Here is a 26,377-nt window from a genome sequence, read left to right on the forward strand (position 1 = left end):
AGAGGAAGATCACTACAATTCAATTTGTTACCACCATTAACCCTATTTACCAGTAAACAGCCCTTTTCTCTCACTTCTCCTTTTGCAGTTCTCATATTTTAATTTTTATTTATAGAGTATGTGATCAATTCGGATGTGGAAATTTAAATCAGGCTTCCTTTATACCTAAGCCGACTCATCTTTAGCCTAGCCCAGTGTTGAATATCGAGAGGAGAGGGGGGAAAAGCAGAAAGTAGAGGGATAGTGTCCTAAATTCTTTATTCTGTCTCTCGGAAACACAAGTATCCTCACTGGCTGCTTTCTCCTAACACTTTTTTTCTGCCTTATTAAAATATTCATAGGCTGATAGATTTTAAAGATGCAATTAATTAGGGTTATATATGGGCCTTTTAAAAAGCCACATAATTGCTAACAAAATACCAATCAGCATGAGGTGCCGTGAGGCCAGAGAACCACCACTTATTACCAAAACCTTAAATTATACAGAGAGGTAAAAATACACAGCCCGTTTTTTCCACATACCAGACTCAGAAACCCACGTGTGAGGTAGGCCGTCATCAAGACAGGAAGAGGCATTTTCACGGATAAACCTCTCAACAGAGTTGGGGACTATCACTTCCAAACCCCTGACTGCCTTTTTCCAGCCCGTTACCATCTGGCCTTGCTGGAACAATCTTCCTCAAGTCTTCTCTCTCTTTCTCTCTCTTTTTTAAAAAAAAAATTTTTTTAACGTTTATTTATTTTTGAGAGACAGAGAGAGACAGAGCATGAGCAGGGGAGGGGCAGAGAGAGAGAGGGAGACACAGGATCCAAAGCAGACTCCGGGCTCCGAGCTGTCAGCAGAGAGCCCAATGCGGGGCTCGAACTCACCAACCATGAGATCATGATCTGAGCCGAAGTCGGATGCTTAATAGACTGAGCCAGCCAGGCGCCCCTCAAGTCTTCTCTTAAGGTTTACAGCAACAAGCATATTAATCTGCTCTCAAATTTGCTGTCCGTTTTCTTCACCACAGCAGTTGGCTCTTTTCTTCTTCTCTAGCTTCCCGATTCTGGAGACAGCACTTGTATTTCATTCGCTGTCCTGAGCTACTTGTTCTTTCCCTTTTACTGGGTCATCTTTTATTTTTTTCATGTTTATTTGTTTTTGAGAGAGAGAGAGAGAGCGCATGCACACAAGCAGGGGAGGGGCAGAGAAAGAGGCGGGACAGAGGATCTGAAGCAGGCTCTGTGCAGAGAGCCCAATGTGGGGCTCAAACTCACCACCCTTGAGATCACGACCTGACCCGAAGTCGGATGCTCAACCGACTGAGCCACCCAGGCATCCCTCACTGATTCATCTTTTAATAATTCTGATTTTATCATCTCAAGTCAGTTTTTAATGTAGATAAATTTTTATCTAAGGAGTGATCATTGGATCAGAGGCTGAATATTAGATTATGCTATTAGCTTTGACATTTTATATTCACTTCAGGCCTCCTATATTGTTTTATTATCTAGGTTGCAGAATATAAATAAATGTGTTTCATTAAAAAAAATAGTAATTCTGATTTTAAAACAAGACAACCGCCCTCTACTTTGTGCTCCTACTTTCTCATTCAGATATAATCGGCCCCTGAACAACACGGGTTTGAACTGTGCGGGTCCACTCACGCACAAAATGTCCTCAACAAACACAGTACAGTACTCTTTCCCTTAGGGTTTTCTTAGTAACATTTTCTTTTCTCCGCCTTACTTTATTGTAAGAATACAGTATATAATACGTACAATATATGAAGTCTGTGTTAAGTGACTTTATGGTATCAGAAAGGTCAAGAGTAGACCATTAGTAGTTGAGTTTTGGGGAGTCAGAAGTTATATGTGATTTTTTTGACTTTGTTGGGGCTCAACACCCCTGAACCCCATGTTGCTCAAGAGCCAACTGTACTGTCATCCATGCCTAGGGGTTCAACAACTTCCTCTAGTCTTTCAATGTTGACTTTTCAGTTGACATTCCAGTCACTAGCTGGACACCTACTTGAGAGGGTACTGACTTTAGCAGACGGACACTGGACCGCCAAATTTTAGAACTGTACCCAAAGAATAATAAGCACTTCTTCACTGGATCAGAATCTATCTTTTTATTTTTTTTAATGATTATTTATTTATTTTGAGAGACACAGGGAGTGAGAGAGAGTGCAAATGGGGGAGGGGTAGAAAGACAGAAAGAGAGAGAGAAAGAGGGAGACTCCCAAGCAGAGAGCTGACAGCACAGAGTTCGACGTAGGGCTCGAACTCATGAACCATGAGATCATGACTTGAGCCGAAATCAAGAGTTGGATGCTTAACCGACTGAGCCACCCAGGCGCCTCAGGTCAAAAATCTATCTTATGTGGAAGCAAGAGAAGGGAATAGCGCCAACATCCAGCATTTTAGGGGAGCCAAACATGGCAGGGCCTGCTGAACAAATTCTACGTGGTTATAACACCCAGGTCCCCCTGCTCACTTAATAACGCTTCTGTTTCTCAATTAATATGTGTCACAATTCATGTGCCAATCCTCACGGACTGTACCTCTGCAACACTCAGATTGTCCATATTCCAGAAGCTGGACCACCTATCGTGTCACACGTGGAAATGTTCTGAAATGTTGAACTCCATCCAGTGAACCGCTTTGTGAGCAGAAACTTACCTCTGAGCTCTCCCTACTCCTCTTCATCCACTACAGCTACTCATTATGCCCCTGCATCCCCAACTCTTCATCACTCACTAAGGTTGGCAGAGAAGGTTTCCCAAGTCCCTGCCAGTCTGGCCTGGGACAAGAATCCATGAATCACCAGTGCTGACCATCAGCTAGCGACCTCCCCACGCACTCATCATGCTCACACCTATTGTTCCAGCTTGTCTCTCTCGTAAGCGTGAGACCCCTGAGACCCAGCTGCCACACTGTGCCCCTTGAGTGCTTAGTAAGTGTCCCTTCTGGGTCCTCTTGTGTCCAGCCCCAACTTGAAATGTCCAGTATTGGGAGACAATGGAGTTGTCTCCTAGTGACCAGAGGAATAAGTATTGCTTTATATTTCAGGGGGTCTCCAACTCAAAACTTCTAGGAAAAAATATAGGGGTACCTGGGTGATTCAGGCAGTTGAGCGTCCAACTCTTGATTTTGGCTCAGGTTATGATCCCAGGGTTGTGGGATTGAGCCCTGTGTCAGGTTCTTAAGATTCTCTCTCTCTCTCTCTCTCTCTCTCTCTCTCTCTCTCTCTCTCTCTCTCTCTCTCTCTGTCTTTGGCCCCCCTCTGCCCCTCTCCCCCACTCATGCTCTCTCTCAAAAACTATATATATATATATATATAGCAGATACATAGCTATTTAGGGCAAAAGGAGGTAAAGAGGGAATAAAAAATGAAAAAGAAAAGACATGACAGTATTTTTTTTATTAAAAATTTTTTTTTCAATGTTTATTTATTTTTGAGACAGAGAGAGACAGAGCATGAACGGGGGAGGGGCAGAGAGAGAGGGAGACACAGAATTGGAAGCAGGCTCCAGGCTCTGAGCCCAGAGCCTGATGCGGGGCTCCAACTCACAAACCGTGAGATCGTGACTTGAGCTGAAGTTGGACGCTCAACCGACTGAGCCACCCAGGCGCCCCAAGACATGACAGTATTTAACAAAAGAGCTAGCTAGGAAATAATTAGGGTACAGTATTTGGAATCAGCACAACCTTCTACTGGTATCAGAACACTGCTAAGTCCTCAAGGCTTTGTTAAAAACATTGAAAAAAGAATTAGAGTTCTGTCACTGTACCTGCAACATCATCTAGGGAAGAAGGATTTATTCTATCTAATAGAATAAATATAATTAGGATACACGATTCATCAAGCTCTTCAATAAAAATATGTTTTAGAAATTACCCAGTTCCACTGAGTTGTGTTTCAAAAATCATGTGATTTTTTTCAATGGGGATTGGATCTCAGCTAAATCAGAATCTTGCCTTGTCCTGGGGTGCCCAGGTGGCTCAATCAGTTAAGCGTCTGGCTCTTGATTTCCGCTCAGCTCGTGATCTCATGGTTCATGAGCCTGAGCCCTTGCATCAGGCTCTTAGCTGACAGCATGGAGCCTGCTTGGGATTCTCTCTGTCCCTCTCTCTCTGTCCCTCTGCCATTCAAATGTGCATGCTCTCTTTCTCAAAATAAATACATAAATATTTAAAAATAAAAAAAGAATCTCTCCCTGTCTTACCACTCCACTGTGGACTTAGAAATTGCCACTCAGACTCGTACACACGGCTTAGTTTCATTATTATAAATCAATCTGCCAAGGCTTGCCATTCCTGAGAGAACTGAATTTCTGGACTTCTAACGAAGAGGGTTTGGGGCATGAAATTACCACCTTAAGGCTTCCAAGATGTATATCACAAACTGTTCAGCAGAAAATTCTCCCTGGAAAATTCTGATTCCATGTCTCTAATCCAGTATCTCATGGCTTCTAAGACTGGCCTAACTGAGTTATCTGTCTACACCTGCTAATACAATAAAAGCTAAGAAACTGCTGTGAATCTCTGTGGTAATGAAACTTAAAGCCCACATTATAACAAATAATGGACCTGATTTTTAAAAAGGGAGTATTGTAATCTATTTCAAGATAACTCAAAAACCCTAGAAAAATCTGAGGTCAGTTAAAGGATATGCAAAACTTGAGACTACTGATCAGAGCCTTCCCCAATAACGTATTATTTTCCATATTGACGCAACTCCTTGGGTCGTGTGAGAGAATGAGAACATGGCTATTCTTAAACCTAGTAATTTTCTTTTATCGTCGCAACTTCAATCACGGATGTAAATGAAAATTTCTGCTCACTCTGCTCCTTTTCTGCTTGAATGAATTTTATAATGAAAACGTCTGTGCCCTTCCAACAGAGCACAAGCGTCATTCAAATTTTACACGCTGGGCAAAGAGCGAATGCATTTTGTAGCTGCAGAATCATTTAAAGGTGTGCCCATACAAGCTACGGCACATTTACACATGCCATAGTTTAAAATTCTCTCAAGCAAAAGCAAAGGCCCCAGAAGTAGGTGCATTCAGGCTTCAAACGTTCTCAGCCTAGTTCCTCCCGGCTCTGCACAGCCAGCCCCGCCCTCCCGTCCTGGCCCCTTGTCAACCAGAAAGCGGTGAAACTGTGCCAAAGCCATTTCCATGACCCAAATGGTCTTCCAGGTCAACAATCTAAAGTCACATGAAAACTTCATCTTCAGCTGACCTCTCCAGGGAGCAAATATTTTGAAGAGGAAGCATTTCAGGCATGCGGGAGCTCAGCCTTTAAATCAAACTAGATCTTTAAGTAGTTTTTCAAAGGAAGGCCCTGGAGCACACAGAAGGTGTTTGAAGAAGGCAAAGCTCTCATTTAGCCTTCACATTTATAAATGAGGAATCTGAGTATGATTAGGGCTGATAATGACACGGGGTGATTAATTTTAGGATACCTCTCATTCCAAATATTACAGTTTCTGTCTTTCACTTAAAATTATAAACATGACTGAAATGTAGATTAGACGAAAGTTATACTTAGAGTCTCAGTTGTTTTAACCCGGAAATGTTGTGGTTTTAGAAAAAAGCTGAGGACAGACCTTTGACTTGGGGTAAGAACACTGGTTATCCAAACCTTCTAAGAAAAGTGTAAGTTGATTTGCCATTTCATGGGCAAAAGCACATTTTCTTTTTTTAAGTTTATTTATTTTGAGAGAGAGAGCAGGGGAAAGGCAGAAAAGAGAGGGGAGAGAGAGAATCCCAAGTGGGGTCTGTGGTAACATGTGGGGCTTGATCTCACAAACCGTGAGATCATGGCCTGAACTGAAATCAAGAGTCGGACACTTAACTGACTGAGCCACCCAGGTGCCCCAGAAGTAGACTTTCTAAAAATGCATTAAGGCTAACAGGACACAGGATCTCTATTACCTAAGTTAAAAGCAACACATTTTATGGTTTAATGCAGTATTTATTCATGACTGTCTCTCTCCCAGTCAAAAGAAACAAAAGGTCAGTTCCCTCTCTTGGCCTGACACCCTTCCCACTCATGCTACTCATGACATGGTAATTCTAGATGTTTCATTTTTTTGGTTGATGTTCAAATCATCTGGATAGCTGGCTATTTACCTAAATCCATATAAGAGGTGAATTTAAGACCATATATAGGAGGCTCCCTTTTTGAAAAACAGAGGTAATGGCATGAGAAGCCAACAATCCCACTGAGTACAAAAGACATCCCTGGTAACAGTTCTCACGTACAAGTGAACATTCATTAACTGCAACAATAAATCCTTAGGTAACTTTACTCATCTGGGCAGCTGTTGAATTGCCATTCTTACATTAGGGCAGTTTTCCAAAAACGTTTTGCATTCAGAAGAAATTAATTCTCTTCTTTCCAGTTACACTTTTAGTACAAATGTAACATTTCCTCACAGTGGAAGATGCTAATTCCAACACTGAGATCACATCTATATATGTATATATATATAAAGCAAGAAATCTTATTTAAGTTAAAGTATCTAAAAATGCTTTTTGAAATATAAGAAAGGATTTTGCTTACCATGTCTAGCTTCATTTCTTTTTTTTTTTTTTTTTGAGGTTCAGCCTGTCATCCATTTCTTTATTTCTATAATTGTATCCTCATCTCTTTAAAAATATATGTGAAAAGTGAATATATAAGTACTCCCTAGGGATTTAAACTTGATTCATTTTATTCTTGCTACTAGTTGTCATTGATGGGCAGAAAACTCAAAACATGACAGATTGCCCAGTGTGAGGTGTATTTCCGCATCAATATTAGAGTTTCTACATTAACCTCATTCAAATCCAATTAATTCTTCTGCATGAAATCAAGGGTCCAGGAGACTTTTAATAGAAGCTGAAAACAATCCAACCCTTTGCCTCAAACAGATTTGTATCCCAAATGGTACAATAAGCCAACAGAGAAAAATGGAATAGGCGTAGCCCATGCTCCTGTGTTCTTTGCTTAATCCGAGAAGGCCACATTAACCATTTGTTGATTATAGTTATGGAAACTCACATAACCATGGATTAATAGCTCGAGAATCATCAAGCCAGCCCTTGGGAAGCCACTGCACTGATGGTGCTTCCTAGGAAGTTATGTGTATTGCGAGAAAATGAACCACCCGGGAGGACTCCTATGAAACACCGATATTGAGGATTTTCGAAGTGGGCTACAGAAAAACGAGCCAGAGAAGGAGAAGGAGAGTCAGCAGAGAGATAAACAGAAGCAGCAGCATAATAATGGTGCGGGGAGAAGGCACTGGGCCACAGAGTTAGAGACCACTGGGAGGTTAAAGAGGACAGAGAGGCGTCTGAAGGACCTGATGGGAAAGGCAGCAGAGAGCCCATTCCAGGGAGCTGAAGGGAGGGATGCCTGGAACAGCTGCCTGCGGAGGGAGCCGGAGGTTAGGAAGATACAACAGGAATGGCTGACCACCACGTCAAGTCAGGAAGCACAGCTGTGAGTGAGCAGAGCTCACTGAACGCTCACTGATCGGTGGAGGTTAAAGACGTGGGGTCAAGTGACTAATGTGAGGGCCCGGGGGTCTCTGGGGAATCGGGAAATACCAGGAGGTTAAAAGTTACTGACATATGAAGTGCAGTGAAGGGTCTAGTGACCAAAGGTACTTAAAGTCAAAGATCATAGACAACATAGTTAAAATTTACTGAAGAAAATATGTGCATTGGTTCCCATGAATTTAGACTCAATCGGGAATTCTAAGAACTTAAATTGGGAACAAAAAGTGGAAGAAGAGAAAAAAAGCTCAAATTTTAAAGACAGTAACTTCTTGGCACATTGAACATGAGCCTCATGTATTAAATATGCTTTAGAGAACACAGAATATCATAGCCCCTGATATGATAACTCTACGTTCTCAATAAAGCAAAAACAGAGAACCACATGACCCAATCATTAGAATCTAGCAATCCTGAACTGATATTGTTTCAAAGACACCCCACAATAAAGAAGGGGGCCTTCTTCAGTGATGGCCACACCGTTAGGTTATAAACACAAACAAGGTCACATGTCACATTCTTAGCAAAGTAGTTAATATTGAAGGGTAAGGTTTAGGGGAAATTTGAGCTAGGTGACACATTCTTGAAAATGCATGAACCTAATCAACAAACCAACAGGATGGCCCCAAATTTTAATGTCATAAAAAGATAGAAGTACTCCCCCTCGAGAGGTTTACATCTACACATCAAGCACCTACTAAACACCACATACATCCCATCATTTAATGAAAGCATGTAAATACGACAGGAATTAATGGTCAGCATTCATAAACATTACTCTCTTTTCTTGGAATTCTAAATAAAATAAAATTTTATTTATTTTGAGGGAGAGAGAGAGAAAGACAGCACGAGCAGGGGAGGGGCAGAGAGAGAGGGAGAGAGACAGAATCTTCAGCAGGCTCCACACTGTCAGCAGAGAGCCCAATGTGGGGCTCACACTCACAAACCATGAGATCATGACCCAAGCTGAAATCAAGAGTTGGATGTTCAACTGACTGAGCCACCCAGGCGCCCCTATGACCCTAACTCTTAAGGTACAACATGAAAATCCAAAAGAAGTTTCTAAACTCCATTACCATTATAAATGGTATTCAAAAGGGATTTTCTGCTAAAACGATCCTCTACCCTTTACTCTCAAGAAGCTTCTATGCTTTGCTCCAGGGCACTCTATCACCATCACCGTCTCCCTAACTCCTATTCTTAAACCAATCCTTCATCCTAATACTTAACCAAAAAAAAGTTCACATTAATCCGGTCATGAAGTGGATGCTTACTAGGACTGGAAATTTGTGGGTGGGTGGGGGGAAAACTTCCAGGGAAGAAGAGGCTGGTTTTGATCATCTTTGAGTCTGGTCCCTGAACAAACCCCTGTTGCTAAACTAGAGAGGATCAGTGTGTTTCCAGAGTAAAGACTATCACAAATACAAACCTCTGTAACATCTCACGTCGTTAATGCCCTAAATTCTATAAAATAGGTATAAAGGTAATTTTATCTACGTACAGTCATAAATTAGAGCCAAGGAGAAGCACACATCTTATGAGGTCGATATATACCCCACAACAAGCTCAGCTATCCAATCAGAGGTTAGTTTTTTCCAGTTAAAAGTTAGACAGCTAGGGGCGCCTGGGTGGCTCAGTCAGTTAGCATCCGACTTCAGCTTGGGTCATGATCTCACAGTTCGTGGGTTCGAGCCCCGTGTCGGGCTCTGTGCTGACAGCTCAGAGCCTGGAGCCTGCTTCCATTCTGTGTCTCCCTCTCTCTCTGCACCTCCCCTGCCTGTGCTCTGTCTCCCTCAAAAATAAATAAACATTTAAAAAATTAAAAAAAAAAAAAAGTTAGCTAAATAAGGAGACCCCCTTAAAAGTAATTTGACTTGCAACTTGTAATATTAGAAGGTATTTTCTAAACTAGAAAAACTGCCTGGAAGCCTTAAACTCCCCTTCTTCCTGCCAGACCTATGTGATAAATTTCTCCGTAGCACAAAGAGGTAATAAAAATCATTGATTGTTATCTCATTGAGCGGTCACTTCTGCTACACGACTCCCTCCTCCATTGCTGAATTCTGTGCTTACATAGCTGTTTTTCTTGATTTTTTCACTGTAGGCCTTCTCACTGTGAGGGTGAAATTGCACGCCTGAGCCCACCCTTTCTCTGCCCACCAGCCTCCTGGTGTAGTTCTACCTGGAATCTGCATTATCCCTGTGCCAATACCTCTTAGACCTGGGCAACGACGGATCCTTTCTTTTCATGTTACAACTTTGTTACTCTTCACCTTTTGGGTTTTCTTCTTCTCAAGTTAATACATGCCCCATTTTAAAATTTGCTTTATTTTCTGTGCATCCTTCCGGACTGGATGTCTTCCGAATTCTCCAAAAGAACTCTAAAACCACTCTAAGCACAGGCACGTCCAGCAGGTAGCACATCTGTGCCATTTTTGTTTTTTTCCTGGAGACCTCCCCCTAGGGACCCTCCTGGTCCCCTCCGGTCTGGACTGACTGCTCTCCAACTGCTGCATAGATGTTGCCATGGGACTTCCCTTCGCCATCAGGTTTCAAGCTAAAGCCTGAGACTCACAGACAGGAAAAAAGAGAGGCAGGGTGGGGAGGAACGAAAGCAAAAAGACTCCAGGGATGTATATCACCAATATGAACTAAAATTCACTGAGGGATGTGGAAAAGAGGGACAGTTTAATGAAGACATCCAGGTTAAGAGAATTTATCCCCAGGGGCACCTGGGTGGCTCAGTCAGTTAAGCGTCCGACTTCGGCTCAGGTCAAGATCTCACAGTTTGTGAGTTCGAGCCCCCCATCGGGCTCTGCACTGACCGTTCAGAGCCTGGAACCTGCTTGATTCCATGTCTCCTCCTCTCTCTGCCCCTCCCTCACTCACGCTCTCTCTCTCTCTCTTGCTCAAAAATTAAAAAAAATTCTTTTTGAAGAGAATTTATCCCTAGATTCTACAGTAAAAGAAATATTGAGAGTTTTCTGCATCAAGTGCTAACACTGAAATATTTCACACAATCCTTTGATACTGAAATTGAAATACATCTTTACTCCAGCTTTAGATTCACTGTCATCTTTATGTCATTTCTTACATTCGTGCTGCTTTTTGTGTGTAACTATTAAAAAAGAGCATACTTTTTTCTTCAATGCTTTTTGGCCAACTCTTTCATTACGTACCAACATCAAATCACAGTTTTAAAAAATGTATGGAAATACTGGAGAGAAATGATTTTCCTTAATTTTACTTCAGTATTCTTGATATAATTAAATCTTTCCTTTACAATAAATAGACAGTTACACTTTCATGGGTACTGTTTAGAGATACTGCAAAAATAAGCTATAGGCCCAATGCACAGTATTAAAACTGAAACATTTTAGAGGTGCCTGGGTGGCTCAGTTGGTTAAGCATCCCACTCTTCGTTATGGCTCAGGCCACGATCTCACAGTTCGTGGGTCTGGGCCCCATGTCTGGCTCTGCACTGACAGCAAGGAGCCTGCTAAATAGTCCCTTTATTACTAACAAATAATAAAATTGCAGATTTTACACTTACTGTCAATTAAAAAATAGGAGGATCTTTCAACTCAGAATCAAAAATCGGTATTAAAAATTTCCTTTAAGAGCACCTGGGTAGCTCAGTCCGTTGAACGTCCGATTTCGGCTCTGGTCGTGATCTCGCAATATGTGAGTCTGAGCCCCGAGTTGGGCTCTGTGCTGACAGCTCAGAGCCTGGAGCCTGCCTCAGTTTCTGTCTCCCTCTCTCTCTCTCTCTCTCTCTGCTCACCCCCTGCTCACGCTCTGTCTCTATCTCTTAAAAATAAATACGCATTGGGGCACCTGGGTGGCTCAGTCCGTTGAGCGGCCGACTTTGGCTCAGGTCATGATCTCGCGGTCCGTGAGTTCGAGCCCCGCGTCGGGCTCTGTGCTGACAGCTCAGAGCCTGGAGCCTGTTTCAGATTCTGTGTCTCCTTCTCTCTCTGACCCTCCCCCATTCATGCTCTGTCTCTCTCTGTCACAAAAATAAATAAACTTAAAAAAATAAATAAATAAATAAATAAATACACATTAACAAAATTTATAAAAATTTCCTTCATATTTTCATAGAATTAAATAGCATATATTTTATTAAAGCAACTACAAGATTTGCAAGACATTCGGCCAAGAATCGGTTCCCAGAAAACCCACAAATGAATGCAAAGTATTTACCATGATGTTTATCAATGCACCATTTATAACAGCCACCACTACAAAGTAAACAATTAAATGACCCAAAGTAAGGAATAAAACACATTGTAGTGTCCAGCATAACGTTAGTTTAAAAGCTGTGCTTTCCAAGATAATTTCATTTCATGCATGAAGTATTATAAAAATGCTAGGTGAAACAAAGGTCACAAAATAGGAAACAAGAATCACGTAACTGTTAGAGGTGCCTGGGTGGCTGGCTCGGTCGGTTAAGCACCTGACTCTTGATGGTGGCTCAGGTCGTGATCTCACAGTTCAGTTGTGAGACTGGGCCCCGCATCGGGGTCTGCACTGAGCAGAGCCTGCTTGGGATTCTTTCTCTCCCTCTCTCTCTGCCCTTCCCCCGTGTGCACGCACACTTTCTCTCTCTCTGTCAAAATAAGTAAATAAAGTTAAAAAAATACCTATAACTGCTAAAAATACTGAAAGCAAAATATAAGCAGAAAATACAGAGTGAAAGGAAGCTGTTATTCCTTGGTAGTGGCTGTATTTTTTAAACTTGGTATGATGACCAGGTATTACTTTTGTAATCAGAGAAGTTTAAAACGTTTTTTTTTTTTTTTTTTTTTTTTTTTTATTTTTGGGACAGAGAGAGACAAAGCATGAACCGGGGAGGGGCAGAGAGAAAGGGAGACACAGAATCGGAAACAGGCTCCAGGCTCCGAGCCATCAGCCCAGAGCCTGACGCGGGGCTCGAACTCATGGACCGCGAGATCGTGACCTGGCTGAAGTCGGACGCCTAACCGACTGCGCCACCCAGGCGCCCCTGTAATCAGAGAAGTTTAAGTACACGCTTATAATTCTAGCACGTACTGCGAAGGACAATGCCCATTAACCTCACGCCATGTACTTTTCAATGCATTACTGAGAAGCATGGGAACAGTGCTATTTTAAATAAATAAACGGAGGTTTCTTTTCTATGCCTGTCATTAGGGACCTGCATCGATAAATTCTGTGTTTTAATAAAGCACTCACAACAGAGCACCCCCACAAGCCATAACAGGAGACTTTCAAAGATTGTTGTTTTTCTTTATGTAATTAATGTTAATGACTTCTGAATATTATCTTCAGTTAAAAAAAAAAAGGCAAAATTAAGGATTTAACTAAGCAAATCATTCATGGTATCCTAGCTCTCATCCCAGACAAAACACAAGTTGTTAAAAGTCCCAGAAAGAAGCCATAATAGCAGATACAATAATTAAAACAAGAAGATGAAACTAAATTAGAATTGGAGCCAAAAAAGACTAATTTTTTTTTCAAAATTGGATTTATTTAAAAATTTTTTTTTTAACGTTTATTTATTTTGAGACAGAGAGAGACAGAGCATGAACGGGGGAGGGTCATAGAGAGAGGGAGACAGAATCTGAAACACGCTCCAGGCTCTGAGCTGTCAGCACAGAGCCCGACGCAGGGCTCAAGCTCACGGGCCGCGAGATCATGACCTGAGCCGAAGTCGAACGCTTAACCCACTGAGCCACCCAGGTGCCCCAAAATTGGATTTATTTTTAAAGTATCAATCTTTTCTACTTTAGAAAGCAAATCCATCTGGGGCCAATACAATTACGGCCAATGGGGAGCCGGCAGAGGGAGATAACCTACCCAGAAGGAAATTATTTGCATCGCTTCTCCTACTTAATGAAATGTCCTTTCCAACACGAAGGAATCTATAGGGAAAATGTAGTTTCTTCCCATTTAACAATCCTCCCTGGAACAAATGTAGCTCCCATATACAAATTTGGGGAGAAAATAAACAAGCACAAAACAAGATCAAGGACATTTCTGAAGAATTAGTAATGATGAATGCTGCTTGTACGTAGCTAAAGAATGGAGACATTTTCTTTTACTTTGGCAGTATGCTGTGTTTAAAACTAAAATATTTTCCCATAAGAAGTTATTACTACTGTATAAAGCTCGAAAAGCACAACAACCAGCAGATATAATGATTATTCTGTGTGCTCTTTCAAGCTTTTTGACTTCTTTTCCTTTTTAAAAAAACTTTTTTTAAGGTTTATTTATTTTTGAGAGAGACAGACAGAGCATGAGCAGGGGAGGGGCAGAGAGAGAGGGAGACACAGAATCGGAAGCAGGCTCCAGGCTCCGAGGTGTCAGCACAGAGCCTGACGTAGGGCTCGAACTCATGAACTCTAAGAGGTCAGGTCATGACCTGAGCCAAAGCTGGACACTTAACCGAGTGAGGCACCCAAGTACCCCTTGAGTTCTTTTTCAACTCTCACTACCCGTTGATGGATATGGCATTTTATGTATGATTTCATATGTTTTTCTGATAAAATTCACTTATTATAGAAATTAACAGGAAAAAAAAAACTTCAAAAAAATCAAAATCACCTGTAATCCCATTGGTTGTAGATAAACACTGCTAAGATTTCTTTTCCATTCATGTTTTCTTTTACATAGTTGCAAATCAGCCTGGACATAGTGGTCCTGAAGTATGACTAACTTGGAATATTCAAAGGTCTCACGTGAAAGACCACATAAGAAAGAAGTCTGATAGCTCAGTGATATCAGACTGAACACTCAAGGAACAGTGAATGATCAGCCTTCCCTGATGAAGAAAAGTCCAGGGATTCTGGCCATTCTTTGTGATAGCATGATGCAGACAATTCTGAAAAACGCAGGATATTCGGGCCACCTGGGTGGTGTAGTTGGTTAAGCGTCCGACACTTGATCTAGGCTCAGGTCATGATCTTACGTTTTTTTTTTGAGTCCGAGCCAGGCATGGGGTGCTGTACTGACAGGGCAGTGCCTGCTTGGGATTCCTTCTCTCCTTCCCTCTGGCCCTCCCCAGCTTGTTCTCTGTCTCTCTGTCTCTCTCTCAAAATTCATCAATAAACTTAAAAATATATAAATAAATAAAATAAATTAAAAAAAAAAAACCCATAGGCTATTCAAGAATTTCTATCCCTCTTGTGTGTAAAAGCCGGGCTCATCAAGCACCACTCCCACGGTGTGTACGTATATAACCCCACACACAATCTCCCAGGACTTCCTCAGCGGACATCTGGGCATCTGCGAGAGCCTAGAATCTACAATAAAAATGTTCTTCCGTGCCCAGCCCTATTCTTAAAATTAGGTGAAGTCTCGTGCAACATTCCTGGATATTGTTCTGCTATATGATGGGACTCAAGAGTAGCTGTTGTTCAGCGTCAAATCCAAAAAACTACTCTGGTGCAGTATGTGTCAGAATATCCAACAACAAACTTTTAACACTACAGAAGATGAAGATAGTTGTAGACAATTCACACAAAAGTAGCCACCCAAAAGACAAGGTACGACTGTCTTAAAACTTTACTGGGGCACATGGGTGGCTCAGTCGGTTAAGCGTCCGACTTCAGCTCAGGTCATGATCTCACGGTTTGTGAGCTCGAGCCCCGCGTCGGGCTCTGTGCTGACAGCTCGGAGCCTGGAGCCTGCTTCCGATTCTGTGTCTCCCTCTCTCTCTGCCCCTCCCATGCTCACGCTCTGTCTCTATCTCTCTCAAAAATAAATAAGTGTTTTTTAAAAAAAGACACACAAAAAACCAAACTTTATTAATGCAGAAAATTCAAAATCAATGAAGCAAGTATCTTCAGTTTCTCATCTGACCCTATCTGAATGGTTTCCTGGTCATTACTACTTGTATGTTTGGAGAGTCTTGAATATAAAATTAAATAGAATGACACTTAAGGTAGCAATTCCTTAATTTCTAAATTCCTTTGGGTTAAGCTATTAACCGGACTTTGCCCTCAGAGATCAGTAATTTGTCTTACGCAACCCGCTTTGCCTGTACTGGACAGGACCAAGTCCAGAGGAGCTCCGGTTTCAGCCGTTCTATTACACCATGAAGAGCAGTCGTTCAAGTAGAAAGGGGTTGAAGGCTTTGCAAAGAAAATACTCTCCTTGAGTAATGGTAATGATGTGCTTAATTCCGCATGAGATCATGATTAAAATGTTCATATGAAGGGCGCCTGGGTGGCCCAGTGGGTTAAGCATCCGACTTCAGCTCGGGTCATGATCTCATGGTTTGTGAGTTCGAGCCCCACTTTGGGCTCTGTGCTGAGAGCTCAGAGCCTGGAGCCTGCTTCAGATTCTGTGCCTCCCGTTCGCTCTACCCCTCCCCCGTTCTCTCTCTCTCTCTCTCTCTCTCTCTCTCTCAAATAAATATTGACAGAAAGTTCAATAAAAATGTTCATATGATTAAGAGCGATCTTACATTCTGATTCTAGAAACACAATCAAAAGCAAAGGGTAAGATGAGAAAGCCAGCTCACCCTCAAGGGACATCACCCACTCGCTCCAAGGAAGGAAAGTGTCAACCACAGCCTAATATACTCTCTCCAACTGGACAAAGAGTGCAAGAGAGTGCCGAGCAAGTATGCCCAAGACAAACACAGGATTTGAGGAAAAACAACCCAGTATGACACCGATCCTGCATCCGATAGAAGGGTCAGGAAGGGTGCATGCTAGATGTAACTGGCATTTCTGTCTCAAGCTTTGTTTTCGGTTTTAATATGCTTAATGTTTGAGCCCGTTGTACTTTGTTTTCTAGATAGTGCCTTTCTGAGAATTACCTTCAGTAAAATCATCTCTTGTCTAAAGGATGTTTGCATATAGCCATAGAGTTTGCAGAGTACTTATATTAATGCTAAACACTAATTACTTGTTCAAGCAGCAAGTAATTTACAATAATGTTGCCTATTCCTACCACAAAGTGGAAAACGTTATCAAGGAAAGATTTACTCTGTACCAGAGTCAGGATCGTTTCTTTTATGAACACAACGTGTGTTGTGACTTTAAAAAAAAGTTATTTATTGCCTGCAATTCACAACTTTTCCTCAATGATCTGATTTTGTAAATCAGGTGGTTATTAGCTCCAGCACAATTTTCTGTTCATACTATAAGGAACACTGGAGTGTGAACTGAAAGGTCGTGGGCTTTGGTCCTAATTCTGCCACAAACACCTGTGTGAGGTACAGTGAGACATCCCCCCCTCGCGACTCTCAATATTTGTGCCTGAGAAGTGAGACCACTTAGGATGAGCCTTCCTACATGGGGTATAACATGTTTTCTCACAATAAAAACAACCTGACAGTTCATCACAGCATTATCATAAAATCTTTTGACTTCACATTTAGATCTGAAGACATTTCATACATCGTTTCTTCCTTTTGACAGTATTTTGTTCCCTTGGGAGTTTCAATTGCCTCTTGCCAAGGGGAGGGGCACAGAGTGGGGGTAAGGAGAGGGAAGACAATCAGTTTGGGGCCACAGGAAGTTTGGGGTCAAAGGAAATTTGCCACAACTAAGCGGCACCATGGTGGCGAACTATAATCTTACGGTCAATTCCACCGTTTAGTCAGTTCTCACACTTCTGAATAGTTAAGAAGTGGGGAGATCGCAAGCAAAATGATACATGTTCACTTTGTTGTTTTTTTTTAAATTTTTTTAATGTTTTTTATTTATTTTTGGGACAGAGAGAGACAGAGCATGAACGGGGGAGGGGCAGAGAGAGAGGGAGACACAGAATCGGAAACAGGCTCCAGGCTCCGAGCCATCAGCCCAGAGCCTGACGCGGGGCTCGAACTCACGGACCGCGAGATCGTGACCTGGCTGAAGTCGGATGCTTAACCGACTGCGCCACCCAGGCGCCCCAATACATGTTCACTTTGGAAACAGGTGCAGTTGCAAGTGACCTAGCAAGTGTCATCAGCAATGATGCTCATCCAAAGACCTGTGACCTGGTTCCTGGTGAGCTTATAGTCTCATCGAAATATATCTGAAACATTTCACAGAATGGGTGAGAACCAAAAGAAAGAAATCATTAACAAGATCTGGCCCACCTAAGTAACTGGTTCATGATCTACTTCTTAACTTACATTGAATTAAACGGTCTCTTGACATAATAACTAAATTGGTTTGAAATACACAGTTCCCGGAGACAGCTGACCTCTATATTTAAACATTACTTATTTTCATCTTATTAAATTTTCAGTTCTTAACCAGTCAGACAGAAAAGGGTTAGAGCCCTTGTAAAGTATTTAAGAATAAAGAATAAGGAGGAACAGGGGAAGTCTTGAATCATCAAATGTTTAAGAATCTGGTTTTCCACGCTCTGTCCACCAATTCTATCGTGAGCAGTAAATCCACCAAATGAAAACTTCATTCCAATGGCCAGTGCTTTCTATGAATGTCTCAAATTATGCACAAGCATGAACAGTAATCAGCACGTATGCTCTCATGACATTCATGTTTGATGAAGTATTAAACAGATCTCCAGAATCTTCGGCACTTATCCTAAGTTTGCTGTTGGGACTTTGTAAAAAAAAGATCCCTTTTAGTCTTTACAAGAAGTCGCTAGAATGTATATCAGTATTTGTCCAAGGTCTCCCTGTATAGACCTCTATGTCCTTGTTTATAACCATGCATAAACCACCATGTTAACCACCAGACCAAAGACTGCGGATTTCCACATTGCCTGGTTATATAAAAATATCAACTAGGAAGAGACTAATAACCAAGTCAGATTAAATATGGAGTGTGACAGTGTTTCCAGAGGAAAAAAGTCAGACATCACATTAAACAGCTCAGTTTTTAAAATAGAAGGGGGAAGTAAAATTTGAGGTTTGTGCGAGAAGCACCCAGTTAAACCTTAGTGATCTAACTGGGTCCTCCAGTTTGATAGAAGCAGAAAGAAAGAGTTCGCCAACTCTACTGTCCCAACTACAGCCAGGAGGAATAATCAAGTTGTCTCAGGAAAAGAGGTTTTTAAGAAATGAGCAGAATGGAGGAGCTTCGCGTATCATTTTCTCTTCTATGGAGTCAGGAGACAAAACACACATGGCCCCAATTCTCCAAGTCTAGACAGTTAGCGTGCATGAGAATCACCTATGGGATTTGGTAAAATGAAAATTCCTGGGCCCCACCCCCAGGTCTTTTCATTCAGCAGTTATGGAATCGGTCCAAGAATTTGTCATTTGAATAAACATATTAGGTAAATTCATTCTGAAGCAGGGAGTTCAGAAATATTGCTCCTGTGTTGACACCTTAATAGTCTAAAATACAGTCCAATATAGAGTGGCAGAAAGAAACTGCATATTAGATTTAATTAAAACATCCTTCTTGGGCGCCTGGGTGGCTCAGTTGGTTAAGTGTCTGGCTTCGGCTCAGGTCGTGATCTCCTGGTTTGTGGGTTCGAGACCCACATTGAGCTCTGTGCTGACAGCTGAGAACCCAGAGCCCGCTTTGGAGTCTATGCCTCCCTCTCTGTCCCTGCCCCTCCCCAAATTGAGCGCACGCGCACATATGCACTCTCTCTCCCTAAAATAGACATTAAACAAACAAACAACATCCTTCTTTTTCACTCCCAAAGTCCAAAACAATCCGCGTCAGTGACGCGGCTGGCCAGCTCACCTAAGCAGCGGTAGGGAATCACAATGCGGGCGTGGGTCTTGCATTGCTTGTGGCCCCTCTTGCACCAGTTCTGGATGGTCACTGGTTGGTTGGCTTCCACCACATTTGTGATCTGCAGTTCAGGGTAGACCTGGGGGAGCACACAAGAAGGACAAACTGTGAAGCAGACAAACCGTGAAACTGTGCACACACCCGATCCATGGTTGCTGTTCGAAGGCACCGCGATCTCCGGCGTTCACGCAAGCCTCGAACATTCAGGGTAGAGAAAAAGATGTAAGTGACAAGAACCTAATCGTTCCATTCAAAATATCAAATGAGGTGACTTTTATAAAATCTTCCTGCACCCATTCGGGCTTAAGATACTTTTTTTTTTTCCAGGGGAGATAAAACAGAAACAGAAGGGGACCCTCTAATAAGTACAGGGTTATTTTAATGCAAAATACACTGGTATGAGAATGATATTCTGTAATGCCCTAAATAAATGTTACAGTACAGGGGCGCCTGGGTGGCTCAGTCCATTGAGCGGCCGACTTCGGCTCAGGTCATGATCTCACAGTTCTGGAGTTCAAGTCCCAAATTGGGCTCTCTGCTATCAGTGCACAGCCCGCTTCAAATCCTCTGTCCCCTTCTCTCTCTGCCCCTCCTCTGGGCTTGCTCACTCTCTCTCAAAAATAAACATTAAAAATAAAATGTTACAGTAGATACCTCTGGGAATATTACCATTACTTAAATACAACCCACCCCTATTTTGTTAATTAAGCAAACATTTTACATACAGGTTTTGACACATAGCAAGCTTTCCATATAAAAACCCTTCTCTTTATTCAATGTAATTTTATATAAAAATAATTTATCAAACAATTATCATGGGTGTCATTTAGATAAAGAATTGCATTCAGGAATCTCTTCCCTTGAGAACTAACTACAGCCCTTCGGTTTGATCACTGATCTCTGTAATCATGGTGTTTCCTGAGCACTTGGAATAAAATGTGAAAACTTGGTCAACTGTATGTATGAAATACCAGATCACTTCTATTAATAATAGTAAGTAGAGACTTGAAAGAAAAAAACCCATAAAAATGTATTTCCCAAGTAGGCTTTCCCTTGCATGAATCTTGCACTTTTCCAGGGTTGCTAATGTCCTAAAGACAATAAACAGAGAAAAGCCTAAGACAACTGAGGTGATCAGCAAACAAATGGTTATAATGATGGGCCGTGAAATCTAAACTGGGAATATGAAGGTGGGATACTGTGGTAGGATTCCTTCCCTAAGGAAAGAAAAAAAGAAAAAAAGAAAAAACAACAACCTCAAGGCAACCTGGCTATAGGCTTAGTGACAACATCCCTCATGACCTTGTAACGAGAAACCACTTAATCAGACCACATGTTTGTGTGTTACCATATATGGGAGACGAAGAAGTAGAAAAATATAGAAGAAACTACACCACATGGCGTTTGGGGGGCTCAGTTCTTCGGGTATGACCCCAACTAAACCATGCCGATAGGAATAAAGTTGCTTCCTGGAAAGACAATCCCCCAGGTCACGACTCTCTGTGCGAGAATCCTGCTACGATACCTGCTTCAAAGGCTGTAGTATCAGTGAGTCCCGGTTCGGGCTACAGAATTTTGGCGTAAAGGTACCGAAGCAAGTGCGGTGGTTGGAATTGGTACTTGCAGCATCAGAGCGTTGAAATTACGACTTTGGAGGAGTGACGTTATGAGTAATTTCAAAGAGTACAATCCGGCCATGGGAGGAGGGAATGGCTGATGGCAAGATCACCGGTGGAATGAAAGATCAAGGAACTGGGGACACTGGAATCGTGGAAGGGCCGTCGAGGTTGATGTGGTTTGGGTGACAGAAAGCCAAGAACTAAACCCTTCGAAGACTCGGGGGGGGGGGGGGGGGAATGCCACTGAGGCATCCAGAGGACTCCAACAGACAGAACAGAAAGGTAATCTAGGTCGCACGCATGCGCCTTACGTGTGGGGCAGGGGGGCATTCACGGGGAAGAGGGGGAACATGGTTCAGAAGTGAAAACGAGGAGGAAGGAGAGGAAAGAGGCCATCCCCCCCTGTAGGCACAGCGCTAGGAGGGCTGTGGGGGAAGAACTTCTACCAGGGGGAGCAGTGCTTGTGGGGGAGAACCAGGTTTCCAAGCAAGAAGATAACACCCGCAGCGTGGGCTATGGGTATGGGGAATTTCGCTTTTGACTGTCAGTGACGTTCAGAAAGAACCTGCCATGATCCTACCTTCGTTTGAACTTGTTATTTTGTTCACGGTGGGCTTTTGGGATTAATTTTGACTTTTAAAATACTGCGTTAAAATATTATCTGGTTCCTGAGTGCCTCGCTCACCGCACCCTAGTCCCAGCCCCGAGATAAATCAGTCAAAAAATAAGTAAAGGAACAAGAACAGATTAAAAAAAACCGTGGTACATCCAAACAATGAGTTATCCAGCATCAAACGGAAACGAACTACCAAGTCACAAAGACCTGGAGGAGCCTTAGTGCATATTACGAAGGGAAAGAAGTCAATCTGAAAATGCTCCATACTGTAGGATTCCAACTATAGACATTCTGGAAAAGGCAAAGCCATTTCAGTAAAAAAGATTAGTGGTAACCAGGAGTCAGGGAAAGGGAAGGCTGAAGAGAAGGAACACAGAGGATTTTTAGGGCTGTGAAATTATTCTATATGATACTGTAATAGTGAGTATGTGTCATAATACATTTGTCCAAACCTATAGAATGTACAAGACCAAGAGCTAACCCTAACGTAAACCCTGGGCTCTGGGTGATTACGATGTCAGGGTAAATTCATCAACTGGAAGAAATGTACCACTGGTGGGGGGGTGTGGATGATGGGATGATGAAGAGGGGGGACAGGGGACACATAAGAAATCCCTGGGCCACCTTCTCAATTTTGCCGTGAACCTGAAACTACTCTAAAATATAAAGTGTATTTTTTAAACAATTAAAAAGGGGCGCCTGGGTGGCTCTGTCGGTTAAGCGTCCGACTTCAGCTCAGGTCATGATCTCACAGTTCGTGGGTTCAAGCCCCAGGTCGGGCTCTGCTCTGACAGCTCGGAGCCTGGAGCCTGCTTTGGATTGTCTCCCTCTCTCTCTGCCCCTCTCCCACTCACACTCATGTTTCTCTCTCAAAAATAAATAAACATTGGGGCGCCTGGGTGGCTCAGTCGGTTGAGCGGCCGACTTCGGCTCAGGTCATGATCTCGCGGTCCGTGAGTTCGAGCCCCGCGTCGGGCTCTGTGCTGACCGCTCAGAGCCTGGAGCCTGTTTCAGATTCTGTGTCTCCCTCTCGCTGACCCTCCCCTGTTCATGCTCTGTCTCTCTCTGTCTCAAAAATAAATAAAACGTTAAAAAAAAATAAATAAATAAAAAAAAATAAAAAAAATAAATAAACATTAAAAAAATAAATAAAACCCAGTAAGGCACTGATCTGTGTAGTGTGGGGCACACTGATAGAGGTATGTGCTATGAGAACACGCACAAAAATGGGGATCTGAATCTGAATCCTGGGGGGTGGGTACCGAGGAAGTTACTTTTCAAAAACACTGCCAGTAATTCAGCTCCAAATGGAAACAGCCACCTTCCCTTTATTTTATTTTGTTCTTAAGTACCTTAACACCTCGACGCATGCATTTCAGTCACAGATAATGCTCAACCTGAAAATGCCACTAAAACTTTAATATCCCCATGGCTTTCTTCCATACAATGAACGGTAAAGTGGCTCTTTGTACAGGAATGTAATTCTCCCACCACTTTTCCTTGTTTATTAGGTCACAAAAGTACAGCACTCATGAGTCATAAACTCTATGACACTAGAGAGTTTGCCCCGAGGGACAGGATTTTATGCACCTTAAAGTGTGAGTTACTACATTTTTCTTAAGGGCTTCTGGCCACTTCACAGAAATACCACCCTGCTGAGAATTTTCTCCCGAGTCTTCCGTCTGTGGCAGGCACAGATAAGTCACATTGTTTTCTTTTTAATTCCAAACCACCACCACCACCACCACCACCACCACCAAAACATTTGCAGGCTGCAAATTGATAAGGAGGAAAGGAAGAGTCTCTCATCATGCTGCACACCATCTTCAGTTTACAACAGTAATCTCTGGGCAACAGAGCAGTAACTTACTCAGTTGGTAATTGTCCAGCAGACAGAGTTGCATACTGACAAAATAAAATCAGTGAAGACAAGGTTTCTCCCCAAGATCACTAGAGCTTCAGAAAGTGATAAACACAGAATTTACTTCCAGTTCCGACCATGCAACATAGGACATAGGTGTTACTTCCTGTGCTTCAACTTCTCTCTCCAGAATGCTGACAACGAACATGTCAATATGCAAGCGGATGACGAGAGGAGAAACCTTGAACTGCATGAATTCCACACACAGTCTGCAGAAGTAACTCCAACCTGAATCACCTATTTTTCAGAGACAAGGAGTTACGAATTTGGATCTGCCAATAGTAAAAATTTGCTGTTCTGAAATCAAGAGGTTTTTATTTTATTTTGTTTTATCTTATTTTATTTGTTTTATTTTACTTTATTTTATTTTATTTTTTTGTTTATTTGTTATTGTTTTGTTTGTAAATGTTTATTTATTTTGAGAGAGAGAGACAGCACAATTGACAGAGGGGTAGAGACAGAGAGAGAGGGACAGAGAGACAGAGACAGAGAGAGAGAGAGAGAGAGAGAGAGAATCCCACGCAGGCTCCATGCTCATTGCAGAGTCCAATGCAGGGCTTGAACTCACAACCACAAGATCACAACCTGAGGCAATATCAAGAGTCAGAGCCCCCCCCCCACCCCCCAAAATCAGGAGGTTTATTTTGAAAGAGGGAGAAACATCGACAAGACAGGTAACAAAATTTCTTTGGAAGCACACAGAAAGCCCCAGGAAGTCTAAGCAATTACCACATGCCACACAAGCCCCCACTCAGAAAACAAAATCAGAACAATACAATGAAAAAAAAATGTAACAGTTTCTGACCAAAAGTTCAAGTACTGGACACCTAGTTTTTTATTAAGCAGCTCCAGCAGGTACCCAGAGATAACCATTTTATACTGAAAAAAAAAAAAACAAAAAACAGCATAGTTCACAGGGTTAGGCAAGAATAAAAATTAAAGTAATTAGACACACAAATGTATTCGCGGCTAGTTAAGTCCCTGACTTCTCACCATAATTAATTATAAGCACAGTTCAATGTTCTATATTTTCTTTGTGGCATCTCAAACCTTAACATAAAAGAAAGGTATCTGAGTTCCTCTGCAAGTTTCCAACACATGCAATGCATGTGCTAACACAACAAGGATTACTAATGTGCTTCTGCAGGATTAGCAAATGAACTTTTTATGTAGCTCCCTTCATTTCTTTAAAAAAATTTTTTTTCTTATTTTAGAGAGTGTGAGAGAGTGTGTGTGTGTGTGTGTGTGTGTGTGTGTGAGCGAGGGAGTGGGGAGAGAGAGACAGAGAGAGAGAGAACCTTAAGCAGGCTCCCTGGTCAGTGTGGAGCTCGATGTGGGGCTCGATGACCCATGACCTGGGTGTCATGACCTGAACTGAAATCAAGAGTCGGACGCTCAACTGACTAAGCAGATGCCCTGGCCCCCTTCTTTTCTAAAATGCTTCCTGTTGCTCCCAAATAGGAGCAACCATTTTCTTGATTAATAAAAAAATTTAGGTGACCAGAGCTACATTAATCAATTTTTAAAGCAGAAGCAAATCTAGACCTGTGTCAGTTACTGGCGAAGGAAGCTGTCCTCTGTGCCTCCAAATCTTCCTAAATGACAGCTGCCCAGAACAATCGCTGTACAAATACGCACAGTATGCGCTAAACACACTCCTACATAAGACCCTTTCAACATACTGCAGATGCCCAAGTCTGTTAGGGTTCCCCCACGTCGACAAACTTCCCCCACTCGCAGTGTAATGCAATGTTAATCCCTCTTTCCCACTTCAGGAATGCTTTATGGTATTTATCACAGTGTGCCTCTCCTTTACGTTAAGTACATATGTATACCGCCTTCCCAGGGCAAAAGCACTTTCCTGAAGGGCAGGAAACACAATATGGCGCCCCGTAGCCTCCCTCCGGTTCGCCATGTTCATTACCTTTGGTTTAAGGCTCTGGGGAGGCTGCCCACCCCCTCCCGCTCTCTGCGGTGCTCCAGCCCACAGCCTTCTGAAGGAGTCCTCATTAGGGGCCGTGTTGTAACTCTGTGGCTCTGTCCCTGTAGCTAATGAGAATCCAAGGAAAGGAAACTGTAAATCGTATTCTCTTCCTCCAGAGCTCTGAATGAACACCTATGAGGTCTGGCTACATAGGGGACCGCCCCTGGCTGGCAGGCAGGCCAGATGAATCATCGTCAGAGACGGCGCACATCTCAAGACCTGCGAGTGAAGGAGAATAAGGCATCTGGAAGCAGCAGCGGGCTGCGGGATGAAGCAGGAAGATGTGCGCGCAGGGAGAGAGCTGAGCGAGGCAGGCACACGAGACGGAGACAGACGGACAAGACAGAGGGGCGGACAGGGGCTGCCAGTTACCCACAACTCCAAGAACGCACGGCATACCTCTAACTCCAGGGGCCCCTCCTACAAGCCCCCATTTTTAAACATAAGCTCCTCTGCTGCCTTTATTTTCCTTCCAATTGAACACACCCAAGGAAAAGGCCCAGCTCAAATGCTGGTTCACCAAAAACAGAAAACAAGAAACAAAGAAACAAACAAAAACCCCACAAAGCCCTCCCTAATCCCTTCAATCTCTGCATCCAGAGCATTTTATCTGACCATTTTCATCCTAACGCTTACCACTTTCTACCTTCTGTGACACTTACGGGTCTTTCTGCCCTATTAGAATACACATTCCTCGAAGGCAGGGACAACAGGATTCTTCTTTGTGTTCCCTTCACTGTGGCCAACACTGGGACAGCACAGCAAGTGCCTGACAGATACTTAATGGATATTTACTTATACCTATTATATATAATTACCCTGCTTAAGTTCAAAATCCATGAATTATAGGGAAATTCAGGATATTTTAAACTCCCATCAGGTATTAGCAATGTGTCTCTTAAAATAATCTCAACAGTATACTATTACAGTTGGACAATGAGCATTTGAGAAAAATAAGCATCTCAGTGCCCTCCAATATTGTTCTGCCACGTGTGATGTG

The 26,377-nt window shown here is 42.5% G+C and overlaps 1 protein-coding gene across 7 annotated transcripts in view; it reads right to left on the reverse strand.

Annotated features, from left to right (window-relative positions):
* Positions 1-26,377, reverse strand: part of APP (amyloid beta precursor protein) — a 279,739-nt gene that overhangs the window by 173,067 nt on the left and 80,295 nt on the right. For all 7 annotated transcript variants that reach the window (XM_058731803.1, XM_058731802.1, XM_058731801.1 and 4 more), the window contains exon 3: positions 19,187-19,316. In XM_058731803.1, coding sequence (XP_058587786.1) covers positions 19,187-19,316 — 130 coding nt within the window. The remainder of the gene's footprint in view (positions 1-19,186; positions 19,317-26,377) is intronic.

Source organism: Neofelis nebulosa, chromosome 5, assembly GCF_028018385.1.
Source record: "Neofelis nebulosa isolate mNeoNeb1 chromosome 5, mNeoNeb1.pri, whole genome shotgun sequence".
NCBI lineage: Eukaryota > Metazoa > Chordata > Mammalia > Carnivora > Felidae > Neofelis > Neofelis nebulosa.